At 59.5% G+C, this 20,364-nt stretch overlaps 2 protein-coding genes across 7 annotated transcripts in view; both read right to left on the bottom strand.

The window, feature by feature from the left end:
• VAC14 (VAC14 component of PIKFYVE complex) overlaps window positions 1-12,172 on the bottom strand; it is a 32,080-nt gene extending 19,908 nt beyond the window's left edge. For 2 of the 6 annotated variants that reach the window (XM_044434114.1, XM_044434115.1), the window contains exons 1-12: window positions 12,029-12,172; window positions 11,749-11,899; window positions 10,143-10,310; window positions 9,215-9,277; window positions 7,806-7,913; window positions 7,309-7,418; window positions 6,080-6,186; window positions 5,367-5,501; window positions 4,910-5,065; window positions 4,468-4,528; window positions 3,486-3,630; window positions 2,045-2,110 (exon numbers count right to left, since the gene is read on the bottom strand). In XM_044434114.1, coding sequence (XP_044290049.1) covers window positions 2,045-2,110; window positions 3,486-3,630; window positions 4,468-4,528; window positions 4,910-5,065; window positions 5,367-5,501; window positions 6,080-6,186; window positions 7,309-7,418; window positions 7,806-7,913; window positions 9,215-9,277; window positions 10,143-10,310; window positions 11,749-11,899; window positions 12,029-12,132 — 1,374 coding nt within the window. In that variant the 5' untranslated portion in view covers window positions 12,133-12,172. The remainder of the gene's footprint in view (window positions 1-2,044; window positions 2,111-3,485; window positions 3,631-4,467; window positions 4,529-4,909; window positions 5,066-5,366; window positions 5,502-6,079; window positions 6,187-7,308; window positions 7,419-7,805; window positions 7,914-9,214; window positions 9,278-10,142; window positions 10,311-11,748; window positions 11,900-12,028) is intronic. The other 4 variants (XM_044434117.1, XM_044434116.1, XM_044434118.1 and 1 more) reach the window with 4 other exon arrangements.
• A 1,166-nt stretch (window positions 12,173-13,338) lies between these two features.
• Window positions 13,339-20,364, bottom strand: part of HYDIN (HYDIN axonemal central pair apparatus protein) — a 108,597-nt gene continuing 101,571 nt past the window's right edge. The window contains exons 79-85 of the mRNA XM_044433931.1: window positions 20,128-20,347; window positions 19,538-19,750; window positions 19,050-19,213; window positions 18,670-18,820; window positions 17,814-18,044; window positions 15,543-15,767; window positions 13,339-14,190 (exon numbers count right to left, since the gene is read on the bottom strand). Of these exons, the coding sequence (XP_044289866.1) occupies window positions 13,702-14,190; window positions 15,543-15,767; window positions 17,814-18,044; window positions 18,670-18,820; window positions 19,050-19,213; window positions 19,538-19,750; window positions 20,128-20,347 (1,693 nt within the window). The 3' untranslated portion in view covers window positions 13,339-13,701. The remainder of the gene's footprint in view (window positions 14,191-15,542; window positions 15,768-17,813; window positions 18,045-18,669; window positions 18,821-19,049; window positions 19,214-19,537; window positions 19,751-20,127; window positions 20,348-20,364) is intronic.

Below are 20,364 nucleotides of genomic sequence, written 5' to 3'. Positions count from 1 at the left end.
CCGCCAGCCACACTGGAGACCTGGGGGCACAAATGGTGGCCGCTCCAGCATCTTCAGACAACCTGGCAGGCTCCCCCATCAGAACTGGGAGCAAGTGCCTCCCTAGCCCCCACCCAAAGCAGGGCACCCCGTGCCCACTCCTGCTGCCCACGCCGAGCAGGGGCAAGCTCCCTGGGACGCCCCACCAGCTGGCCACAAGGGCCACCACACAGGGCCGGGCAAGGCCCGCCACCACCTGAGGTCCTGAGGGGCGAGCACTGCCCAAGGCCGCCCCTGGTAGAAGAGCCCTGTTTTCACCAACCTCAGATCAGGGCTGGCGGGGATGCAAGTCTCCAGGTGAGGCAGTGGCTGTACTGAACTGGTGCCTGGCCGAGGTAATGGGCTGGATGAGGGCCAACAAACTGAGCCTCTATCCAGAGAAGACAGAGGTCCTGTTGGTAGGCGGTTCGGGCTTCGGGGTACGGGACCTGGACCTTGCCCCGAATGGGGTAGCACTCCCTCTTAGGGACAGGGTCCGCAGCTTGGGAGTGCTCCTCGACCCAGAGCTGTCGTTGGAAGCTCAGGTGACAGCAGTGGCGAGGAGCGCTTTCCTTCAGCTTCGGCTGATCCATCAGCTGCGCCCCTACCTGGAGTACAACTGCCTGGCGACAGTGACACACGCGCTGGTGACTTCCCGCCTTGACTTCTGTAACGCGCTCTACGTGGGCCTGCCCTTGAAGATGGTCCGGATACTTCAGATAGTGCAAAATAGAGCTGCCAGTTTGCTGACGGGGACTGGGCGTTACTCTCATATAGCCCCAGTTCTCCGTCAGCTTCACTGGCTCCCCATCGAAGTCCGGGTCCAATTCAAGGTGCTGGTTATCACCTATAAAGCCCTTAACGGCTTGGGACCTGGATACCTAAAGGAGCGCCTGCGTCCGTATCTGCCCTCCCGCCCCGAGATCGGCGGCAGAGGCCCTCCTCCAGGAACCCTCCGTGAAAGATATTAGGAGGGTGAGCACCCGCAGGAGCGCTTTCTCTGCAGTGGCACCCTGCCTATGGAATGCGCTCCCCAGAGAGGTCCGCCTGGTGCCGTCGTTATTTGTTTTTCGGCGCCAGGCCAATACCTTTTTATTTAAACGTTATTTTACTTAATTGCTGATTATTTATTGGCTTTATATTATTTGCCAGGATGTTTCCAGTTTTTATGTATTTGTATTGATATTTGTTGGAAACCACCCCGAGGCTTATGCGAAGGGAGTGGCATATAAGAATTCCAAACAAACAAACAAGCAAATAAAAATAAATATATATATCTGGGCCTCTGCTTTAAGGGGAGAAATCGGGGAGGGCATCCCCAACCCCCGAGCATCAGCAACAAGGTTCCAGGCCGTGGCGGCAAAAGCAGACTTTGCACCAGTGGGCCTGGTGTCCTTGGAAGACGTGCAGTTCATGAGCCACGCTTGCTTCCTGCAGCCACCGAGGCCAGAGAAGCCGCACAGGGCGCCCAAGGATGGAGCCGCCCTTCCTCCCCATCTTTCTTGCACGGGGGCCTCGCAACTTGCACGCCTTGAAGGCAGCAACGTCTTGCATTCAGCCAGCGGCATGGGAACCGTTCCAGCAGACTTCTCAGCCAGGGAGAGCATGCTCAAAACAAACTGAAGAAATATGCGTACGAGAGCGCGCTGGGCCCCCACTGCTCTGGAGCACCCCTGTGCGCTGAGGCGGGGCTCCTGCAGGCAACAAGCGCTCCACTCTTTGGCACTGCTGGGCATGAATGGGACAAGAATCGCCATGCACGCCAGCCACCGAATCCTCCAGGAAGCGCTGCCTCCAAGCCAGGCTGCGAGCGACCGCCGGGGCTCTGACAGAGCGTGGCCCGGCCTGACGCAGCCGCTCTCTGACGCACAGCCTGGAACCGCTCCACACTGCCCTGCCCGAAGAGGCCCCTCCGCACCAGGGGCTCCCCTGTGCTCTGACATGCCAACCACCCTTCCTTCTGTGGACCCACAGGCAAAGCAGTTTTGCAGGGGTTGCATCCAACGCATCGCTTCGTTTCGCTCACCTCATCGGATTCGTCCGACAAGGTCTTCAGCAAAATGGGGAAGAGGCTTTCTGTGTGCCGGAACATCTGAAAGGGGAAAGGAGCCATCAAGGAGCGATCGCAGACCACGGGGCGGCCCAGTGCCAGGCTGAGCCCACGGCACCGGTGGCCTGAGAGCCTGCGAGGGAAAGGCCCCCCTCCCCAGAAGCCTCTGCAAAGTGACTTCGCCCCCCGGAAAAGGCGCCTCGGCCAAAACAGGCTGGCCGGTGCTTTTTCACCCAGAGCATACATGGCCTGGCTCTAACCCGCAGTCCTTCACAAACGGGCACTGAAATGGGACGCACCCCAAAATGGGGGTGTGGGAGGAGGGACCACACTGCCGCAAAGGGGGTGCAGCATGCTGCTCTACCACAGGCCAAGCGGCGCGGGCCGCCTGAGACATTTTGGGTGGTAACTTTTTCTGAGCATTTTATCCTTCTTCCACTTGACATGGTTGACTTTTACTCTTGCTCACCATGCCAAGGGCTCTGGCTCGCGGGCAGCCTCGAAGGTCAACAAACACACACGCAGGAGTTGCAAGAGAGCGGGCAGAACACCACGGGGAAGCGTGCCCCAGTGGGCTGGTTTCTGCCCCCTTCCATGCCCCCTGGGAGCAGGGGCACCTGTGCTTCGTGGAGCCCCTCATGCAGGAAGACCTAATGGGGTGGGTGAAATCGAAGCGGAGAGAGCTGCTGATCCACGTGCCTGCCAGAACTGCCCCCGGGAGCCTCCGGGGCCCAAGAGCTGCCTCCTCCACAAGGAACATCACCCTGCCGCTGGCAGCGCCTCTGCAGGGCCGTGGGCAGGCGGGCATGCCCAGGCGGCACAGAGCCGGCCAGGACTGCCCCAGGACTTTCCGCCCCAAGCAAGGGATGCACCCGACCGGCACCGACAGCGGCTCTTCATGGGCCAGATTGCTGGGCCGGCTGCCCAGCCTTGCCCACTGGAAGCAACGACTGCAGACAAGAGGCATCTTCTGGGGGCAGGGCGTGTGCCGCGACACCCCACGCTGACCCCTCTGCACACTTGCCCGGGTGGGCACAGCCCCATGCCAAGAGCGGGAGCCTCGGGGGAGCGGGGGCCACTCCTGCACAGGCCACACGCTCAGCTGCACAACTGGCAGTGCGGCAACAGCAACTTTAAAAGCAGCAGTCTGCCACCAACTCCTGCAGCAAAAGGCGTGCAGCCTGGCAACTCCGGGCCGGCCTGTTCGAGACCCCTGGCAACCTCTGCTGTTTCGCCCTCCTGCCAGCCTGATCCAGAAGCAAAGGAGACTCAGGAGAGGCGGCTGCTTGTTTCAGAACACAGACACCACAGCGGCAGCCAGGGGGGGGGCGGGTCCTGCCTCCCGCCAGGCCTTCCTGAGCGCCCCAATTGGGGGAGAAGCCCCAACAGAGCACCCACCCAACTGGTGCGAACGTGCCTTGCGAGGGGTCTTGATGAAGAGGTGGTACAGCCACTTCAGGACGGCAATGCGCGTCATCATCCCAATGGCCGAGTCACGCAGGTGGCAGTCTAGCACCTGGACAATTCCGTCCAGGTTCAGGGTGATGCGGATCCTGTCTGTGCTGCAAAGAAGGGACCCACAAACGAGGTTGCGCAGGTGCCCGGAGGAGGATGCCTGCCTCCGTGCCAGGGGGCGGCAGCTGGGTCGAGGACCAGGACTGCTCCCCTGGCACCCTCCTGCCTCCCCCTTCCGCCCCTTTAGCTGTTCTCCTCCTCCATTATGGGATGGCAACAGCAGAGAAGAGGGCCCGCACTCTCCTCAGAGGCAGCCCTCCAGATGTATGGGGAGTGCCACCTGGCTCCTCCCCAGATGGCTCTGAGCAGGCTAGGCACCCCCGGTCTTAGACTTGCGGGTGGGCCGGCGAAGGCCACTCAAAGGAGAACTTCCGAGGCAGCCACCCTGCCACGTGACCCCACCTGGGGCGGAACCTCCAGACCCGCACCCTTGCAGCACACGGAGAAAGGGGGTGCCTGGGACGGGGCCGTCCCATCAGGCCCCCTAGGGGCATGCCTCACAGTGTTCCCCTCCCCAGAGGCTGGGACGGGCACCGCGCAACGGCCCCGTGCCCTGAGGCGAGGCTGCCGCTGCTCCCCACCAGCCCCCAGGACTCCCTAAAACGCCCCGGCACAAAACCGAATGTGGCGCCCACAGACAGCCTGAGGCCGGCGTGCGTGGCTGCAGGGCCCAGGGGGACCAGGAGGCTTCCTATCCTGAGCACAGATCTGCTTTTACCCAGGGGCTTGCACAGGAAAGGACAGAGACCCCCACCGGAACCAGTTCCCAGCACCTGGAGGGCAAGGGGAGAGGAGCACCTTGGTGGGGGCCCTCCACCTTCCAGCCACACCAGGAAGGTGCAACCACAGGAAGGCCGCTTCTTCAGCTGCGGGGGGCTTCCTACCTGGCTGGTACAAAGACACTGGTGTTGCTGAAGGTCGCATCGCCGGAGGCGTCCAGGCAGCCTGCAGGGAGACCTGGCCGTTAGGGGGCCCCACTCCCACGCCTGGGGCAGGAGCGGTGCGGGGAGCAGGCCCGCTCCCCGGCCAGGGATTCCAGTGCGGATGGGGGCAGGCGCTGCTTCTTCCGTTCACAAGCGCTCAGCTCCATCGGGCAGCGAGGCGCCCACCCCTGCGCTCAGGTCTGCTCTGGCAGCCACAGAGTCAGCCTCCCAGGCGAGGCGGGATGGCCGCAGGATGGCACAGTAGAGCCAGCAGGAGAAGGCGGGAGCCTGGCCCACCGTGCTGGGCCAAAGCGCCCAGGCTCGAAGGGCCCGCACCACGCACGGACCAGCGCTTGCGCTTGGGGCCGGCTCTGCCCTAACGCGGCCAGAAGGCCAGACTCACCACCTGGGCCAGCCTCCGGCCTCGCGAGCGACTCGTCAGAATCCCCCTCCAAAGGGGGGGCTCCCGCACGCGGCTTGCCCTCGTCCGCCTCATCGTCCTCAGGGGTGACCAGCTTCATCAGGCTCTGGTTGCACACGTTGGCCACCTCCTTGATGCCTGGGCACAAGCACGCTAAGGAGCGGCCCCAAGGGCTGGATCCCAACCGCGGGGCGGGGGGGGCAGAGCAGCTCCGCTATCGAGGTGGGGGCAGCTGCAGCCACCCCCCCCATTCATTCCACATGCCCAACTCCACCACACACGGTGCCTTCCCCAGGCAGGGCCCCCGCAGGACCGCTGAGCCACAGCTCCCCTCCCGGGCCCCCTGCGGCTGAGGCCCCCCAGGGCAGTGAGTGCCCCCGCACACGCAGGGAACAGCACAGCTCGAGGAGGAGGGAGGGAGGCCTGGGGGGCAGGATACTCTTCTTCCGGTCGTCATAGGAGAGGCAGGGCAGGACGGCCGTCAGGATTCCCGAGGAATACGGCAGCATGATGCGGCCGGCCAGCTGGATGAACTCCCGCATCCAGCACATGGCGGTCAGCTGGATAAGGTCATCTGTGGACAGCGAAATGGAGGGGAAGGGTTCCTCCTGTGAACACAGAGGCCACCCCCCGCCCAACAGACTTGACTGAGCCGGGCCGCGCAGCGCCGGGCCAGATACAGTGGGGGCGATCAAGCTGTTCCCAGAGCAGAAGCCAAAGCTGTGGCTGCCCCCCCCACCCCCCGCTGGAACCCACCAAAACAACGCGAGCTCTGACACTGCAGAGAGAAAATACGTGTGCCCAACTTAACTCGATCGGAGCCCTTCTGTCAAGATGTTCTGGCAGAAAAACGCAGCCCATGAAAGCGAGGCAAAAGCAGGACAGTGCTCCATGAATGCGGAGAAATGAGTGGACACCCGCTACCAGGCCAGGGGGGGAGGAGAGAGGGAGAACAGCTTGGCCCCCACACCTCTAGTGCTCCCGTTCCACCAAAAATTCAGCAGAGCTGGGCAGCAGCTGCTCACCCTCCCAGGCTGGCTCCATTTTAAGAAATTGCCCACCGGCTTTAAATAGTCTTGGAAAGAAAGCCGGGTGGAAGGATGGACGGACAGACTGATGGGACGGATGCAACCGCCTCTCTCTGCCCCTCACCTGAGGCCTGGCAGTGGATTACCAGGATGTTGGCCATCTCTGCAAACTTGACGTTGGAAGGATTCTTCTTGATCTCTTTGAGAAACTCCCCGAGCGCCACTTCACACCTGCAAATGGGAAAAAGTGTCAGCGGTCCCAGCGTGGCTCCTGGCGCTCGTAACAGAGAAAGCAGAGGACTCGCCAGGCCCCTGCACAGCCCAGGCACACCGGGTCCCCAGGTTCCCAGCAGGGCAGTCCTGAGGGAGAGCCCAGTACCCCGCCCCACAAGCGAGGCCTCACAGACCGCAGCACAGGGCAAAGCCCCGGAGGAGCCTAGGCCGGAAAGGCCTGCTGGCTAGAGCTTTCCCCAGCCCAGTGCTCCAGATCTGCCGGGCTGCAGTCCCAGTGCTCCTGAGCCAAGGCTGCGCTGGGCTAGCTGGGGGTGAAGGAGCAGAGACGCCCACCGTGGGTGGACAGTCAGACACACGCAAATGCCAGAATCGCCCAGGACAGGCCGATCGATCCACGCCAGCAGCCGGCTCCTGCCAGAACTGCCGCCGGGAGCCCTGCAGGTTCAGATCAGCACAGTCTCCTGCTGCTTGCCCTGCAGATGCCGCCACCTGCTTCCTTCGGCTGAGCTCTGAGCGGGCCGAGGCAGCAACCCAAGGCTCCCCAACACCAGGGAGAGACAGAGAGGCTACAGTCCCACAACACCCAAGACAGCGTCACTGGTCACACTGGCCGGCACTGGTGGGAGTGGGAACCCCAAACCCCTGGGAGCCCAGGTGGGAGACTGCACCATGCCATGGCTGGGCCCCATGGGATGCAGTGGCCTCCTCCTCCTCCTCGCTTCTCCTCCCAGGCAGCCAGGATGACGACTTTGGATGCGCCGGCTGTAAGTTTTGACCAAGCGAATCACCACATCACCCATGCAAGACATTTGAGAAAACATGAAGTTTGTCCAGTTAGAAGCAAGCCAGCTTCAAACTAGAGTTTCTAAAACTCACTTCCTGCCTGCTTGTTGAAATTAACCATAGTTAGTGATGACCACAGTTGAAGCCAGTTGGCAGGGGAAGCTGGTTAATTAAAAGGGGAAGGGAGAGTTTCTCCAGCTCCTCGACCCAGGAGGTGGGAAGGTGAAACGTCAAGGCAAGACTCGACACAGCCTGTGAACATCCCCCTCAACCAAGGCTTAGCCTGACCTGGAAGTGCAGCTGAAGGGTCCTGCCCACGCCCATCTCCACACTCACATTTTACGGATCTCCTTGCTGTTGTCCCCCAGAATCTGGAAGAGGCCATCTAGAATCTCGGGCAGGTAATCCAGAAGATTGATATCAGGAACTGACTCCAGCACCAAGATCTAGCTCAGACCAAAGGAAGAAAGAAGAAGATACAGCGGTGAGGGGGAACTTGTGCAGGCCCGAACCCTCACCATGCCCAAGGGGCAAGCCAGGGGGCCAGCGGGGCTCACTGCCTGAGTAGCTGCAGGGGGGCAGGTGAGGGAAGGCAGGGGAAGCGGGCCTGCAGTGCCAGCATCGGGCAGGGCGGCTGCCGCAGCCCTCAGAGCCTCACACAAGCGTCCTTATGGGCAAACAAGGGCCTCCGAGCAGCCTCGCCACCCCAGGGCCCTCCAGAGACTCTGGACCACAACTCCCAGCCTCCTCCTCCAAGGATGGCATGTGAATTTTTGAATTAAAAGAAAAACAATTTGAATGTTAAAAAAACCCACCACAATGCAGGCACTTACCCAGGAAATGATGAACTGCCGCGCATACTGGTTGTTGGAGTAGATCCTCTCACGCAGCAACGGAATGAAGCTCACCAGGTCAAATTTGTTACTTTCTGTCACGATATCCTATAAAACCAGAAGCACAGATAAATACAATGGCCGACACTACGAAGCACACGCTTGGACTCCACAGAAAGCCACAATTTCAGGCCCTGGCGCAGGCATTTTGACCAGCTGTTGTGATCCACACCTGGCTTTGCTCAGTTGACACAAGGGTACTTTAACTTCTTCTCCCTATTATTTATAAGCTGCCCCTCAGCATCCCAATCCTTCCAAGGCAGCTTATAAGATGCATGAGAAACACTAACGTCACTGATTGTTGCTGATTTTTCCTTCGCATGTTAATACAACCTAGTACGCTTTGGCAACTTTTGAAATCCGAGGATCTGACTTAAGGAAGTTTGACAATGTGACTACATCTATACTGGTACCAGTGCCGGATTCTGCCCAAACTCAATTCTGGAAGCGTGCCAGCCATACCACCTTGGTGTCAGCTCTAGGAGGCCATGGGACCTCGTGTCTGGGAAGAAGCAGGTCAGAGAAACGGAGAACAAGGCCAAGCAAGCCCCAGCCTCAAGTGAGCATGCCTGCGTGCTGGGACCTCGGGCTCCAGCAAAGGCCCCACCTCACACTCCTGGCAAAGCCAACCTCTCATCCCCACCATCAGTGGTCAGAGGTGGCTTCCGCGGTGCACCGGAGAGCCGTGCCTGCTCCTACATGCTGTCTGGCCAGACGGAAGGGAACTCATTGCCTGCAAAGTGGCATCAAGCCATGCGCCAAGGCTGCTGGCTGCCGCTTTCCAGCTGGCCTTAAAGATTTCGTGGAGACTGTAATGAGGCCTCGCTGGACACATTTTGCAAGCAGCACATCCAGTTCTCATCTGACAGGCAGCTTTCTGTGGGTGCTCCATACCCAATTTATGATACTTTTAGACTGCCCCAAAACTCACATTCTCTAGACAAACATATCTAAATACTTTTAGCACTCCAAAAACATAAAGTGCCAGCAGTGAGAAGATGGATAAGATGTATGTTGCGAGTCCACCATAAGGCCAACATCCGTAAGAGTGCAGCGATACAAATGCTTCTTTAAATTCCTGGGGGAACGAGTGCGGCCTTCCCAGAACCCAAAGGAGGGCCCCCGTGCATGCAAAGCGCTCAAGCGGAAAAGGGTAAGCAGATTGCAGCCTTTTCCTGCAACTCCTGCTGGATGTTTTCCTGAGCTGGAGGCATATCCTGCAGAGGACCCCACATGCCACCCTATGGAAACCAATTCCCAGAGTTTTCCCTCTCAGCCATGTCACCATCCCAGCATCTGAAATCCCAATGCAGCGCCAAGTCGGTTTCACTCTGCAGTAAGAGAAGTACCTTCAGAAGCCGGTCCAGGAGTTCAGAGCCACTTTTTACATTTGGATCGGGATCTGCAGCAAGCTGCGGGGCCGGGGAGGAAAACAGGGAGAATGTCATTGGCAGAGCCACCGCATGAGGTGTCCCAGGTGAGGAGGTTCACGAGCACCACTGTGGGCTGGTTCTGGTGGCCCAGCAAAGTGCCTGACTGCCTTTGGCCCTAACGCTCTCCCCAAAGGGCAAGACCAGGGCCTGCTGCCTGGCAGAGTGTGGAGCAGAGCCAATGCAGTGGAGGGGTGGACTGGGATTCCGGAGTTCCCAGTTCTAGTCTCCACTTGGCCATGAGGTGCACTGGCTTGCCATCCCACAGGTGGGTGTGGGGATAAAATGGAGCAAGGGAGGATAATGCAAGTCACATTAGGTTCTTAGCTAGAAAAACGGAGGAACTGAAATCAAATAGGTGAGCAAGTATAAGCAGCGCTTGCAGAGATGTCAAAATAGTGAGGTCTCAAAGACCAGAACAAGCCAGGAGCCAGGGCCCACCCCACCCCTCACCGCAGTAAGGACCGCAGTTGCCGCAAGCAAGGCAGCTCGCCACGCCTATCTAGACAGAAGCATTTAAAAGTGCCTGGACTAAACCAAACAAAAAGTCCTAAGAAAAGCCTAGAGATCTTCAACAGCCAAATTAGTTTTAACTTAATTCAATATTAATTTAATTTTAAATTACATTAGAATCAGCTGCTGTAAAGCCAGCAAAGGACAAGAGAGGGTTCTGCATCTTTTGCATTCTCTTGCAGGGCTCTTCCTTGCCATTTCGCCTTTCTCCACCAACTGTAACTCCAGCAGAGCACTGCGAGAATCAACAAGTGCCCCCTGAAGGGCCCAAAGAAGGAACAGATCGGAGCAGCAGGTGTAGGCCTGCAGGTACTGTGCAGAGAAAGCCCTTTACCTTGCTCAGGCCATCAAACAACACGTTGAAGTGGGGCAAGACAGAGCCCCTGGCCACCTTCACAATGTTGTACAAGGCCTCACAGGCATAGTATCGCAAGCGGCTGTCAGCATCGTTGAAACACGTCAGCACCGGCTCAATCAGCTCCTTCAAATAAAGCCCAGAGTCCTAGCAAGAAAGCCACACAGGGAACGTCAGAGCCACCTAAAGGCATCCCTGCTTCTAGCATTCTGGCCCTGCAGCATCCAAGCAGTGGCCTGATGGAAAACCCAGGAGGGCAGCTGCTCATGGCATTCCAGGTATCCGCAGGAATTAATACAGCACCAGCCTCCTCTGTAAAAGAGACTAACTTCCTATGTCTCAAGGATAGCAGAGAATGCAAGAACAGCCGGCTCCACATGAGCAGGGGACCCTTTTCTTCTCACAGCAGCCCCCTCCCTGAACCTGAGATAAATGAAACCTTATTTATGTTGATTTTGTCACCTACTCTTCCTCAACTCGCATGCCCATCTGAAACACAGCTTTAGAATATCCTATGCCCAAGGCTTTCTCTTTCCTTTTTATGTTACTTCCCTAAATCTTGTCCATCCTTTGCTCCTGGCCTTAACCATTTTACTCATTTGGGAGCTGAGTAGCAATCGACCCTTCTGACAACCAAACAGCCACACCCCCAGCAGCCTGACAAGCCTCCTTGCCCGTGACACATTTTAGGTTGCAAATCCCATCCAAGACTGTTCACCTGACACACAGCTGCATGCCCTGCTGTGCCACACTCCACGGCCAAACAGTGCAGCTCATGGAACCAAAGAACAGCACAGCTGGGAGAGGCCACGGGAGCCATCAGGTCCGAGCCCCTGCTGTTGCAGGCCACCAATTCACACCCCACTCCAATGGCTGTCCAGTCCCCTTTCAATGTCCCCAGTGTGGGAGAGCCCACCACCTCTCTAGGCAGCTGGTTCCACTGTCCTATTGCACTGACAGGGAAGAAGCTTTTCCTGATATCGAGCCTGAACTAGGGCTGTAGCAACTCAGGCTGATTATTCCTTGTCCTACACTCTGCTACGAGCGGGAGATCTTGCTCTTACTCTCTGTGGCAGCCTTTAAGGCACTTATAAAGCAGCATTGTGTTCCCCCTCAGTCTTCTCTTAACCACCGTCCAACCCCGGTTGCCAAAGGTTTGGAGGCTCCTGCTTCACAATGCCAGGCTGAACAGGCAGAGGAAGGGGGGGAGGGAAGCTGCCCGCCCGGCAGGGTTCCTCAGCACATCCGACCCTGACCTGACCAGCGTTACGGCTGAAGCCAAGGAGCGGCTCCTGGGCCGTCCGGAAGCCCCACGCGCTCTTGGCCGCCTGGCTCACCTCCGCCACGCAAGAGAAACGCTTCCTTCGCCGCGGAGCCCGTGGGTGGGTCTGCGGGGCCCTCTTCAGGGCGGTCCGCCTCGGCGAAGCCCGGGGCCGGGCAGCGCCGCAGGGGGGCCACCTGCCCTCTCTCGGGAGGGCGCTACGGGCTGGGGGCCTGAGGGAGCGCCCGCAGGGCGGTCGGGGCGGGGGCCCGCGCCCATCGCCGGGCAGGCGGCGGGGCGGGGCGGGGCGGGCGGGGCGCCTACCTTGCCCAGGGCGATGGAGCAGGCGGCCAGCCCGATGAGCCCGCCCTTGCGGCTGTGCGGGTGCTGCGAGAGCGCGAACTCCTGCGACAGGATCTGGATCACGTGCTGGATTTGCGCCGTGCTGTTCTGCGCCACGAACTCGCGCACCAGCCTGGACGGGCAAAGAGCAGGGTCAGCTGAGCAGGGCAGAGCCGGGCGCCCATGCCCACGCGCCGCCCGCCCGGCCCGGGGACGGTGGCCTAAGGCTCGGCCGCTCAGGCGCCCGCCCGCGCCGGCTCACTTCTCGATGTCGAGCGCCGCCACCTTCCGTTTCTCGTAGAGCTTGTCGTTGAGGGAGCGCACGATGCCGGCCGTCAGCGGCGAGAAGTCCTTCTCCGGGTTCATGGCGCCCGCGGCGCCGCCTCAGCCACCCGCCCGTTTGCGGCCGGCCGGCCGCGCTCGCACCGGGAGGCGGGAGGGCGGAGAGGCGAAGCGGCGGCGTGCACGGCGCTCCGGCCGGACTCTCCCGCTCTCCTCCGGCCGGCGCTTCCTGCTTCCGGTGCAGGCCCCGCCCCCGCAGAGCGGAAGCAGCAGCCGGCGTGCCCGGAGGGCGTCATCGCGGCCGCCCCCCGGCAAGGAAGACTTTCAGGCCGCCACCGCCTTGCGCATGCGCCGCTCGCTCGTCGAGGGGGCGGGTCTCGCCCGCTGGTCCGCGGCAGCCGCGAAGGGAGCTGGCGGGAAGGCGCCCGGCCGCGGGCCAGCCTCCGGGGGCCGCGCAGCGCCAGCACCCTCTGGCTTCGGACTTCCCGGGATGTTGGCCGCAGGCGCCCTCTCGGCACGTGCTTGCGGTGGGGCTGCCTCCCCAAACCCGCTCTCTCAAGGCTCCTTAGGACAGTCGGCTTGTCGGAGCTGGCAAGGTCTGGGGCCTCAGTTTGGGGCCTGGCCCGTTCTTGCTGCAGCCTAATCCTGAGTGGCCCTGATCAAAGCCGCCTCATGACTGTTCTGGACTCTTGCTCCCCTCCTGACAAAAAGACGGAGGAAGGGAAGGCTTGGGATCAGGCCTTGGTGCAGATTAGCTAGGTTAAAGGAATAGCTTTGGTTTTGTTTAATGTCGCTTCTCTAGTCCTGCCCCCGTCAAAGCTCTTTAGATAATAACATTCTTTCTTCTAATTCGGATGGGAGGCATATATGCAGGTTTTGAGCACTTTCTTTTTGCATGTGGTCATGCCTCTCCATAATGTGAGGAAGGCATTTAATCTGCCCACTAGACCAGGGAGTTGCTGCGTGAAGGAACTAACACAACCTCCAGCTCCATCTCTTTCCATCCTGCAAGCCCTTCACTCTTGTGATGCTGGTTTGTGCACTTCAGGCTAGGCTACACCCCGACACACACAAGCACCATCAAATCCCCAGCCTGAGGAGCAGTCCAGCTGCTGTCACTGGCCACGGCTGTTCCGGCATGCCCACTTCCTTCTATGAATAGAACTGACTGCTATTTCACCCCATCACAGTCTTACAAGTTTTCAGACAGTTTGCTCTTCACCAGCCAGACTCACACGATTTGGTCGTGACAAACTTTTCAGCACCTGTTTCATTTAACAACTTTATTCCAAAATAAAGGCATACACAGTGAGACTTTCTGATTGGGGTTTAAGGCTTGCAGTCATCCTGCATCTCTGGCTGCTGCCTCGATTCACTCCCTCAGTGGAGTGACTTTTCTCTGAAACAATCTGTAGACGGGGAGGGAGTTCCCGGTTTGGTGTATGCCGCCTTTGTTGGGCAGGCAGGGCAGAACACACCTGTACTCCTCCCTCCTTGTCCCAGGGAGGCTGACAGAGGTTTTTCCATCTCCCCTCAAAGGCACAGAGGATCTGCTGCACTGAGAAAGGTGTGTATCACAAGAAGGCTCAGATGCCGAGGAACAAGGGATCCACCCTTGGTGGCCATGCCTGAGCAAGACGTGTCCCGATGTGGTCATTTCTCTGGCATGACACCCTTCAGGTAAAAAACCCAGGAGACCGCCGAGCCCAGCCCAGCTGCCCGAGGGCAGGAGACCACCAGCTTGCTGGTGACAGGGGCTTTGCTGCCACTGGGGTTCCCTTCGAAGGAGACTGTGATGGTGGCAGATTTCTTGGGGCGAATGGTCTCCGTGGCCCTGATGGTGAAGGCCGGATTCTCCACGAGGTATGTGAAGGCCATGGGCTGCATGAAGACGTTCTTGAAAGGGATGATGGTGCTGCTTCCGGCTCTGATTTGGATCGGCCCCTGCGGCTTGGGGGGTACACAGGTGCCAAAAAGAGGGATTGTGTAGTCGCCACCGATAGTTGAGGAAAGGAGGAGGACTCCCTTGGCTTCTCCCAGCTGGCAGGGCTCGAAGGTCACCTCCACAGCGACTTCAGTGCCTGCCTGAGACCCTGCAGGGGCGTTGATGACTTTGTCCACATGGAAGTCAGGACAGTCGATCTGCAGAGAGGCAACCCGTGCTATTCTTGCTGCTGCACTAGCGTCACAGGGTCAAGCAAGATGGTGCGCTGGCTCGACTCCAAAAACCAGCAGTCAGAACAAAAATCCAGCTTGGCCGCATGCTCACATCCAGGCCTGGTGCCTGGTCTTCTGCTCTCTCTTTCGCCCTTGGGGCGGAGGCGGGCAGTTTGTGGTCCCCCAGGTGTTGTTGGACTGCCACTCCTATCATCCTACACCACTGGCAATACTTGGTAGGGCCAAGGGAAGCTGCATTCCAGAAACTCTGGAAGGGTCACAAATTGCCCACCCCTGTCTTGGAGCACCTGGGAAACCAATTCCCAAACCCAGACATGGAAGAAAGGAATGTTTCTTACCATGAATTCTAGTTTTCAGGAGAAATGGTTTGAATTGCATTTGGGCAACTTGCAAAAGAGAAGCCAGCGTGATGGCACCAAGATTAAATCCAAGGACCAGAGAACCCAGGGGCTTAATGTGTGACGGAGGCTGACGCCTGGAAGGGAGCTGCAGTATGCTCGCTAGTCAACAACAGGCGACACACCTCCCTCCAGAAGATCCATAAAAAAAGAGTTTGCTGCAAGAAACTTCCCTTCCTCTTGTACTTTCTGGAGGGACTTCCAGACTCGAAGACTGACTTCCAGTCTGGGCTGTACAGACTCGAAGGTCTGCAGTGGGAATCCTAGGTGGAAATTGCCATGGAAGAACCAGCAAGGTGATGATGTCGGAAAGGTTCACAGAGGCACCTGCAGGGCCACCTGGCAAGACTCATCCACGGAAGGACCACAACAGGAGGCAGGCTGGGTAGCCACTGCTCAAGGCATGTGCTCCAACCTCCAACAGAGGTGATCCTAGGACTGGAGGACAAAAGTGACGCCCTCCCTGACCCAGAATTCCAGCTGAGTCTTGGCCTCTAGAAAGCGTGGCTTGGCAGGTAGCATTGCACAGCCTGGTCACAGGACAAGGGGCTAGCTACGGCTATCAAGATATCCAGGGAGGCCAAACCAAGCCAGTGCGATCTTCAAGCAGCCCGCCAGACCTTTCGAGCTGGGGTGCACGGAGGGAGCCCAGCTGAGATGGGGGACAGAAGAACTGTGGGCACCTTTGCAGGGCCTCCCAAAGCATTTTCTCCCATGCCGTGGGCTGAGAGACAGGCCTGCCTCAAAAGGGGCAGCGGCCTCCCGGCAGCCGGAGCCCGCAGGCACGAGGCTTCAGTTGATGCGCAGGCCAGCCTCAGCCTGGGCGACTGGTGCGGTGCGTGCAGAAGGTGGAGCTGTTCACCTGGAACCTGGAGGTTACACTGGTGAGACGGCTTCCCAGAACGCGGCCCTCCTCACCTTCGTCACGTACTCGGTTTTCTGCCGCGTATAGTTGACAAACTTGGTGACCATGGTCTGGCTGCTGCCCAGCATGGTGCAGAAGCAGAGCGCTTTCTCTGCCCGGGCAGGAGTGGCCTTCAGGGCCAGGTCGTACTGGAAGGAGCCCAGCTCACTGCTGTTCAGGGCCAGACGCCCACCTGTCTCTCCTGGCCGCATCGGCTGGAACTCAAACACAATCGTTCCCTGGGAAAGAGTGGAGAGAAATCCGATGGGGGGCTTCTCAGCCTCCCATGGGGTTTTGGCTGCTGGGCTTCCAGAAACGCCTCCAACCTGACTCCATACCTCCTCACCTGGAGAAGCATGACCACCCAGCCAGCCACACACTCGGTCTCACCTCTGCCTGAGGAAAGAGCAGTGGCCAACGGGAAAGGGGCAATCAGTGCCCAGCACCTTCCTGGGTTGTTGTCCTCAAGGCAGGGGAGGGATGGACGGATCTCCTCAAGCCAGGCAATTAGAAGGTACCTTCACAACTGAGGAGCAGGTACTCCAGATCCAAAAGGACCTGGAAAGACTATGGAAGTGGGCAGGAGACAACAGGATGGCATTCAATGTGGATAAGTGCAAGGTCTTGAACTTGGGGCATAGGAAGGGGTGTCATAAGTACAGGTTAGGGGACAAGTGGCTGGAGAGCAGCACTTGTGAAAGGGACCTCGGGGTGCTGCTTGACTGCAGGCTGAACATGGGTCAGCAGTGTGATGCGGTGGTCAAGAGGGCAAACACCACCCTTGGTGCATAGCCAGAAGTGTGGGTTCTAGATCGAGAGAGGTGTTACTACCACTCTATACGACTCTGGTGCGCCCACAACTGGAGTATTGTGCTCAGTTTTGGGCCCTTCATTACAGGAAGGATATAGCCAGGTTGGAGTCAGTGCAGTGTAGGACCACAAGGTTGGAGGCCGGTTTGCAGGGAAAGCTGTATGAGGGAACTGGGGCTCTTCAGCCTGGAGAAGAGGAGACTCAGAGGGGATCTGCTGGCGACATACAGGTATGGGAGGGGGTGCCATGCAGAGGTGGGTAGAGGCCTGTTCTTCCCTGCAGAGGAAGGCAGGACGCTCTCCAACGGAGCCAAGCTCAGGGAGCCAAGGTTCAGTTTGGATGCCAGGAAGCACTTCCTGACAGTCAGGACCCCGAGGGTGTGGAATGGGCTTCCCCAGGAGGTGGTTGAGGCCCCATCGGTGTGGGTGTTCAAAGATAGGCTGGACATGCACATGGAGGGCATGTTGTGAGCAGCGCTGGCTGAAGCCGGGGGTCAGACTGGATGGCCCAGGAGACCCCTTCTGTCTCGCTCGGTTTCTCTGTTTCTAAAGTGCAGTGGGAAGCAGCAGGGCGCCTGCCTCCAGCTGACCTTCGCTCCTGCCTGTTTTGCCCTCCCTATCACACCGCTTGCACAGGGTCAGAAGCAAAAAGGGGACAGTGAGTCCTGCCTGCAACCTGAAGGGACCCTGGGAAAAGAAGGGGGCACCTCCGGAGGAGGATGCAAAAGCAAAGAGCTGCTGAATGGCGTTCTGGTGGAGCCAGTCTGCAGGCTGGTGGGCAGGAGGTGGACAAGGGTGGGGAGGGGTCCACTAAAGGGCAGAGGAGGAAGGAGGCAGGGAATCACAGCAAGCAGCATGGGGAGCAGAGAGACCTGGGACATCCTCCCGCAGACGGAAGCTATCCAGGCTCTGAGAAGGGCCGCAGACAAAGCAAGGTCCAAGGGAAGAAGGCGGGCCGGAGGCAACAGCCATCGCTGCCCGGCTCACACCGAGGAGCCCAGCCTGTAGCGAGAGCCCAGCAGTGCTCGCCAGGCCCCGGGCAGCTCTCGGGCCACCCTCCTGGCCACACTAGGGGACTGCCATTCCTGCCTTTTGGCCATTGCAAGAGTGGCACTGCAGGATGGGAGCGATCTGGCCGGCAGCGTGTATTGCAAGAGCTGCCCGTGGCCCAGGGCCAGGCCTTAAAGGGCCGTCACCACCAGGGGAGTGGAGGGAGCCACCCTGCAGCAGGAAGGAAAGGTGAGAGCAAGAGGAGCTGCAACGATGGCCAGCGCTGTAAGAGAAGCGAAGCGGGGAAAGGCATTTTCAAAAGGCAAAGCCAAAAGCCGGGCCGGGGGGGGGGGGAGGAGGAGGAGGCGATCCTCTGTGCCTGTTTACTGACTGCAGCACTGAGACGCAGCTCTCCTGCCCTGGGCCTGTGTCCCCTCACTGCTCTTCTGGGACTTCCCGGGACTCCCCTCAAGGCAACTTCCTACCTCAGACTGAGCAGGAACGATGAACTGGGGGGGCAGGTTGATGTCGGGGACTTTGCAGTCAGTGCTAAAGGTCACTGGGTAGTGCAGGGGGTTCTCCACTTTCACTGAGGAGGAGGTACTCTGCCGGACAGCAGTCACCAGCTCAATTGTGCCGAGCGGGCCGCACGGGACGACCTTAAAGGTGATCAAGTAGAACAGGAACTCTTGGGTCGCTTCGTTACGGAAGGTCACCTGCAGTCATGGAAGGAGGTTGAGATGGGTCAGACAAAAGGACCTTGGCGAGGACTCCACTGAAGGTCCTGCTGAAACAAAATGCAGGCCGCATCGGGCCCGTCGTCTGGTTCCCCAGCCCGCTTCCCAGATGCACAGCCGGGCTCCTTCCTCCCGAGCCACTGTGCGAGAGGCAGCCCCCTGCGAGGCCAAGGAGCGGAACCTTCCGAACCGCAAGGGAACCGAGGCAAGGGTGGAAGGGAGAGTTTGTCCTCAGAAAAGAGGGAGTACAAAATGGGCCACGTGACTGGAAGCAGGGGCATGTGATTCTCAGCTGACAGCGGTTCTGTGGAAAAGCCATTGCAAAGTCTCCTGACACAGAGCTTCTGACCCATGGCGTGCCCTGGACCCCTCCTGCTTCTCCTTCACAACGAGCCTGACGCTCAGCTGGCCAAGAAAATCAGGAGCTGTCATCTGACGACGCTGGCACCTCCCAGAAGGCCGAGTGACGACGGAGAGCTGTGGCGACCCTTGTGGGCCTCCCCTGACACAGGCCTCAGTTGCTCTCCGGATTCTCTGCCACTGCTTCGGTGGGGTGGAGTAAGCAGCCCGCGCCCAGTGGCACCCCGAGGGGATGCGCCCTTACCTTGGCGCTGTACATGCCTTCCTTGTACGAGAAGAAGCTGAGCTTGTGGTCCTTCTTGGCGGAGGCAGGCACCTCCACATAGTCCAGGGTTTTCAGGGTCGTCGTAGCTTCCAGCCTTTCTGGTTTCAGCATGTCGACAGTCACGCGGAACCTGGCCACAAAGGGACAGCACCTATTCGGCCATGTGTGGCTTTCCCCCGTCCATTTTGGTGCTGTGCAAGACCTGAATCCTGCTGCCCATCTAGGCAGCGGGACCCTCATGCCAGCACCCCCGTGCACAGCCCCCCCCCCCTCTCCACCCACACCTTGGCACCGAGCCCACACCCCCCCCCCCCCCCCCATCGCCCCCCCCCCCCCCCCCCCCCGCCTCTCCCACTGACCTTTGGGGCTTGTTCAGCCAGTTGGAGATGGGAAACAGTTCGGTGTAGGCTGTTTTGCAAGGAACCTCCCTCATGATGTTCCCAGAAGACTTGGGAGGCTCGGCAGTGCCTTGCAGGAGGTACAGCAGCCCCGTCCCATCGGGGAGTGGGAAGAAGATGGAGCCCTGCAGGCAGGAGGAGGCATTAGAGGCGTGCGCCCCACTCCTGGCCGCATTTCCCTCTTGTCGTACATAGGATGTGCGGGGACAAGGTCCCCACAGCAACTGCCCTGAGGCACTGGGGCTGCTTTCTCCAGGCGGCTGGGCCACGTCTCCCGGGTTCTGTTGGCCGAAGACGCTGGGAGCGGCACTGAGTCATCTGGAGGGCACTAGCCTGTCTGTGTGTGAGAGCACTCCAGTGCCTTTAACCTTCCTCCAGGTCCCTGGTGGCTACGACCTGAGGCCCGCCCCGTGTGACGCACCCTCTTCCCTGCGCCGCTGCCAGCCCACCTGGTCCTTCTTGCTCTCTGCGTTCATGGCCAGCGGCTGGTAGGTGATCTCGTAGGGCTTGTTCTGCTGGTGGGATTCCACCCGCAGGAACTCGGGCCCCTTCCACTGCTCCCCCTCGATGACGGGCCGCAGGGTCCAGGGCTGGTTGGTCCGGTTGGAGAGCATGATGGTCTGCGTTTGCTTTGTGCGCACCTGGCATGTGAAACTCACCACCTGCAAGGGAGGGCCTTGCCATTCTTTCCCGCCCAGCCCACAGGCGGAGCACCTCGGCACTCCTGGCACGCAGGGGCCCAGCACGGCCACTCCCCTGCTGGCTCCTGCAGGCCAAGATGCTCGCCAGGCCCCTCCCCACACTGCCACTGCGTCACCTCTGGGCCTTGGCACACTGCCACTCAGGAAGTCCAGTCCCAGGGACAGTGCACTGGGGAACGACGCAGCGGGAGCGCGTGGCCCGTTTTCCACACGGAAATGTGAGGACATGGATGCGACCTCAGAGGCGCTTCACGGGGCAGTCACGCCCAAGCCTGACCGGCAGGTCAGCTCTTCCCAGGAAAGAGGGGCGCCCCTGCTGCCTTTGCCCTGCAGGTCACCTCTTTGACCGGGGGGACTCCCACGCAGCACCCGCTCAGGGTGAGCTTGAGCGGCTCCCTGCCTTGGATCTGGCACTGCAGGTTCTCGTAGCAGATGTCCTGACTCTGCTCGCAGGGATGGAATGTCACTTCGAAGGAGACGTCCATCCCTGGGGAGACGTAGCCCTCCACAGGCTTGATAGAGAAGTCCGGCTGGAAGCTCTTGGCATCCCATTTAAACCTAGGGAAGGGAAGGGA

The sequence above is a fragment of the Varanus komodoensis genome, unplaced genomic scaffold (genome assembly GCF_004798865.1).
Source record: "Varanus komodoensis strain SLA01 unplaced genomic scaffold, ASM479886v1 scaffold27, whole genome shotgun sequence".
In the NCBI taxonomy this organism is placed as follows: Eukaryota; Metazoa; Chordata; class Lepidosauria; order Squamata; family Varanidae; genus Varanus; species Varanus komodoensis.
This window is presented reverse-complemented; position numbering and strand designations above follow the sequence as displayed.